At 46.9% G+C, this 5589-nt stretch overlaps 1 protein-coding gene across 1 annotated transcript in view; it reads right to left on the reverse strand.

Moving 5' to 3' along the window:
- The window catches only part of Ndufv2 (NADH:ubiquinone oxidoreductase core subunit V2), a 20438-nt gene extending 15464 nt beyond the window's left edge, over window positions 1–4974 (reverse strand). Inside the window, exon 1 of the mRNA XM_055620716.1 lies at window positions 4820–4974. Within this exon, the coding sequence (XP_055476691.1) occupies window positions 4820–4870 (51 nt within the window). The 5' untranslated portion in view covers window positions 4871–4974. The remainder of the gene's footprint in view (window positions 1–4819) is intronic.
- Between the last annotated feature and the right edge of the window lie 615 nt (window positions 4975–5589).

The raw sequence follows: 5589 nt of genomic DNA on the forward strand, positions 1-5589 counted from the left end.
CTGCACAGACAGACCCTGTCTCAAACAAACCAAAAATCTCTAGTGTAAGGCAGGCATGGTGGCTGTAATCCCAACACTTGAGAAGTAGGCTAAGAGGACTATCAGTTTTAAGCCAGCCTAGGATAGTGCAAGCCTTTTCTACAAAGAAACCAAAAACAAATGAACAAACAAACAAAACAAAAAACAAGAGAAATATAACAGAAAAAGCATTTTATGTCACAAAACTTAAATTTGGCGAAGAGAGTACGAAACAACCAGCCAAAACAAAACAGCATGTTTTGGTTTTTAACTTTTAGCATGAAGGCAGCCCTGTTCTGCCTATGCTAAGCAACTATAAATAAATAAATTTAAGATATATATATTTATGCTTACTGATATTTATAGGTTTATATAATATATATGGTTTTAGATATATATACATGGGGTGGGCAATGGACAATTGGAAAATCCCAGGAAAGGAAGTGCCAAAATGGAGACAGAAACTACTCCGACCTCTGGCTGACTCCTGCGTAATGACAGACTCTAAGCAGCCCAGCTAAAAGAACAGAACCAATATTTGGTCTGCCATTCATGCCAAGGAGGATGGACATTTCTTAAAGAAGTAAGTTAGAATGTAGTGCCTAAATAACTCACATATCCACAGCAGCCAGGATGCAATTCAGAATGGTTCACTGCGGGGAGCGTGTGGGTGTGACAGCACAAAGCCCACTGTCAAGGGGAAGACTGAAAGCAGTGGCTTGGGAAGGAGGCCATGCTGAGTCCTAAAGTGGTGTCAACATTACAGGAGGCATGGGCCATTGCCAAACTACAAAAGAGAGCAAGTCTGTTCTGAGTCTGTACCGCCTCACACTCACAACTACTGCTGACTTCTGTGTCAACCTGTATTTGCACTGCAGGGGCTCAAACTTGTCACCCAACCAGTGACAAGTGCTCCACCCTCGCTCTACCCCAGCTAACAGGCACAGGTTTTTAAGGACACAATAAGGCGGAAGAGAAGAATTGCCAGTTAGCACAGCAGAAACTGTTAACTGAAGAGATGGCTCAGTAGTCCAACACCTGGTTCTCTTCCAGAGTGGGGAAATTCGGTTCTCTGCACCCACATCAGACAACTCACACAGCCTATAGCTCTAGCTCAAGAGCTCAAAACCCTCTCTGACCTCAGAGGGCCCCTGCCCTCACACATACCACCCACACACATAATTTAAAAATACAGAAAAATGTGCTCAGTTTCTCTCAGGAAAAGAACTTTCTTAATTAGACCTTACTCCTCTTTTGATTTTTAGTAAGATCATTCTGATATCCCATGTTTGTGAAAGAGCATATAAGTTATACAACATCCACCAATGCAAGGCCACCCAGCATTAAAATGACAGTACAGAGGAGCCCGAAACACTACTCAGCCAGTAAAGACCAAGCCGAGTTTGATCTGACCCGAGTTTGATCCCTGGGCTGCCCAGGGTCAAAGGAGAGAACTGACTCCCAATCTGTCCCTCTGAGCATTCCCTCCAACATGGCACATGCCCACACAAACACAAACATGCTCACAAATAAAAAGGAAAAAATGACAGTATAGAAATGCTTACTAATAAGCTTCAATGTGTGAAGGACTTGGGAGGCTGGGGCAGAATGCTGCAAGCTAGAGGTCAGCCAGGACTAACTAGTGATTGCACAGCAACTTGGAGAGGAGTGAAAACCTGTCTCAAAAAGCAAACAAGAGCCAGAGAGAAGGCTGGGGCCAGGAGCACTCACTGCTCTCAAGGAGGACCTGAGTCCTCAGTCTGGTGGCTCTAGGTGCTTACCTAGAACTCCAGTGCCAGAGAGTTCAGCTATGTACAAACTCAAACACACAGGTACATGTAATTAAGAGGCTCTATCGTAGCACAGACCTGTAATTCCCTGCACTTGGAAGGTAAAGGCAACAGGATGATGAGTTCAAAGCCATCAGTGGCTATATAAAGCCCGAGGCTAGCCTGTGTTACATTAGGACCCTGTCCTCTCCATCTCCCCCACCAAAAAAAAAAAACAAAAACAAAAAAACCCCACATATATATGGGAAAAGGCAGTTACAAAACCATGAATAATTCCTTCCAAATTTTGTTAAAATAAATTAAGGGGAGACGGCTCAGTGGGTAAAATTATGTGCTGTGCAAACCTGAGGACTTGAGTTCAAATCCCCCGAACTCACATAAAAATGGACATGACTGCATAGGCTTGTAAGCCTAGCACTGCTAGGCAGAGGCAGAGTCCCAAGAGCTCTATTGTCAAAAGCTTGGTTCAGTGAGAACCTGTCTCAAGGCCATAAAACAGAGAGCACTCAAGAGGCAGGGGCAGTCAGATCTGTGAGTTAGCGGCTAGCTCCGGCTACAGAGCTAGTTCCACAACAGCCAGAGCTATTACACAGAGAAAATCTGTCTCAAAAAAAAAGCACAGAGCAATAGCATAAGACAACTAACACCTGGCATGGGTTCTCACACTCCTACATGCAATGTGACATAGACGCAGACAGATGCAGACACACACACACACAGAGATAAACATAAAAATGATAATATAATTGATTCATATTTTCTGGGCGTATTTTATTTGTTGTGTTCAATATCCTAGTTTTTGTTCGTTTGTTTGTGTGTGCAGATTACATAATAAACTGAATTTATGAAAACTGTGTTTTCTATTGCAAAAACATGTAATTTTAAATTTTCTATAGTTTTGTGTTTTGTTTTGTTTTTTCATTGTTCAACTGCTTTTTCACGACAGGTGTGGCAACCCAGTACTTGGGAGGCAGGGACAGGTGGATCTGAGTTTGAGGCCAGGCTGGTCTTCCTTCCAATCCAGCCAAGGCTACATAGAAACTCCCTGTCAAAAAGAAAGAAAAAGAAAAGAAAAAGGAAAACCACACCCATAAAACAAAAATGCTGCTTTTCACTTTTTACCTCTATTACACTTTGCCTCAAAAACAAAAGAAACAAAAGCTATCTATGGTACTTTTTCATCCTTGTTGGTAGAATCTCATCGTCTTTCATCTGAACTGTTTTCAAGAGCCTCTCTCACCTGTGTCACCTTCCGGTTTCTGACTCCAGTGGGACTCTTCTACCCTCACCCCTATACCTCATCTACTCAAAGCAGAACCCTTACCCTTTGCTGTAAACCTCTCATTGACCCCTTACTACACTACGCTGCCATCTTTACCTTTTGTTTTGTTTATTTTAGGGGGCTTGGATTTGAGCTGGGAATGTTTTATAGACAGGAATTTATACAGCCCAGGCTGGCCTCAAACTCACCATACAGCGGAAGAGAACCTACTTCTGATCCCCCAGCCTCTGACTCCTGGGAGGTCAGATGTGACCAACCATATCACATGATCTTACGTTCTTACACGAAGTAACCCCCACAAAAATGGGAATTCTAACTTACAGTGATGAAAACACTGCACCGCCCTCAAAAACAAGAAGTCAAATGAGGCTACAGGACACACAGGAAAGTGCCACCAAGCATCACCACTCGATTACACTCCAGCAGGGCATGGCAGCGCACGCCTGTAATCTCAGCACTCAAGAGGTGAGGCAGGAGGGATCACCAAAAGTTCAACACCAACATGGCACATTCAGCAGGCTCCAGGCCAGCCAGGGCTGCCTGGTGAGGCCTAGCCTCAAAACAGAAAGAAAATACTATGATCCAATCCACACGGTGACCTGGACCTACCAGTACATTAACCCACCGAAAAGCTCCAAAAGCATTACTGACAGACTCAGGCGCAAATGGGAATATCCCCATCTCTCAGCTGAAGAAACAATGATTAAATACCCTAGGTCACGTATCTACAGAAGGTCATGGGTGACACTACCCTTCGAAATGCAGGTCTACGTCTAAGGGCCCGAATGGATTCTATACTTATATATATAATATATATTACACAAACACATATAAATATATATACATGTATCTTTTGCTGAGAACTAACTTAATTTTAGTTTTACTACTGGGAAAACAAAACCCAAACAAACAAGGCTTCTTTCTTTCCTGTAACTGTCCTGTAGTTAATTACAGTAGCCATTAATTTCTGTGTGTCCAGCACTCTCCAGACACAAGTCATGCCCTTGAAGGTCAGAGGACAACCTGTCGGAGTGGTTCTCTCCTTCCATTATATGGGTTCAGGGCACTGACCTCAGGTCCTCACACCTGGAGGCCAGCGGCACCTTTCCATGCTAGCTCGCAGGCCCTGGAATCTGCATTCTGGGGTTCACTGGAGGGTTTCGACCTCAATTCAATTCCTTTGCCTATCTGAGATGTACCTGAAACGTAAATGACCATAAAACTGCGACTCTTTCGTCAGTACAGTTATTCATGGCACTGTTCTTTCAAGGTTAATTCCTACGACTTTCCGCGGAGCATTTCCTATAATGAATGAACAACTGCAGCAAATGAAACACTGGTCACCTTTATCCAGGCCTGAAGCAACTCAGCAAGCCTTCACCTAGCACAGCAGCGTCTTCTAGTTCTGTTCCAGCGCAGCCCGACAAGGAGCCCCTTTCTTCGCTGCCGGGACCCTGGAAGCGGCAGGGCCGGACTAGGGTCCGCGCCAGGACAAACGACAACCGCCTTCCTGACCTTGACTAAGCTAGAGGTGAAGTTCCCGGCCCGCAACCCGCCGCCACCACCGCCGCGGAGCATCCCAGCGGCTCAGAGGACGAAGGCCGCGGCGTCCCTGCCGCCGTCAGCTGACCTGTCCGGCGCCCTGGGGTCGCCCGGAACCAAAGCTGAGGGAGGCACGGCGGCCGGGCGACTGCGGCGACAGCTCCCGGGGTCACCCCGAGCCTCTTACCCACTGAGCGGTGAGGCCGGTCGCCCTGGCCCGCAGCGCCAAGGAGAACATGGCGGGCTACACGGTCCTCCCGCTCCCGCAGCTCTAGGCCGACTCCGGAACGAACGAGCCGGAGGCCAGCGAGCGCGCCCCCGAGCCCAGGACGCACGGCGCGCGCGCTCACGAACCCGGGCCTGGGCGAGGGCGCGCGGGGGCTGCTGGGACCGGTGGGCGGACCCGAAACCGTCCGGGCCCTAGAAGGCCGCTGCCTGCTGGGCTTGTAGAGGAAGCGTCGTCCTGGAGGCTCTGCTGACTCCTCTGTCTGCTATGGCAGTTACTTCTCCCAAACTCCGTTTGGCTGACTGTTTTAAGACAAAGAGCTGCCACTAGGACACCAAGTGCCTTGGCTCCCAAGCCTTTGCTTTAGAGTACGTCCAAAGAAAGGCCAGCTGGAATTGACTTCGGAATTTCGCTGGCAAGTGGGAGGTGGAAATGATGACTGTTGATGCCGCGCGCTGGATGAAGAATTCTTTGTGTCTCTGTGTGCACTAGACATTTTCCATAGTAAAACTGGTGGAGGGAGGAAGCCACCGCCTTCGTGATGTTTGATCTTCTGTGGAAATTCTTAGCAGCTTCTAGTACGCACCGTGCTGTTTCCAGCCTTAGACATTTAGGCAGACTCTGTCAAGGATACTAAATGCCTTGGTTCCCATTGCACTATCTTCAGTATTAGTTTGCCACTTCTATATTTGCTTCAAAGGAAAAGATAATCTGGCCCTCAATATTGATTT

Source organism: Psammomys obesus, unplaced genomic scaffold, assembly GCF_907164565.1.
Source record: "Psammomys obesus unplaced genomic scaffold, mPsaObe1.curated_primary_1811, whole genome shotgun sequence".
Classification (NCBI taxonomy): Eukaryota; Metazoa; Chordata; class Mammalia; order Rodentia; family Muridae; genus Psammomys; species Psammomys obesus.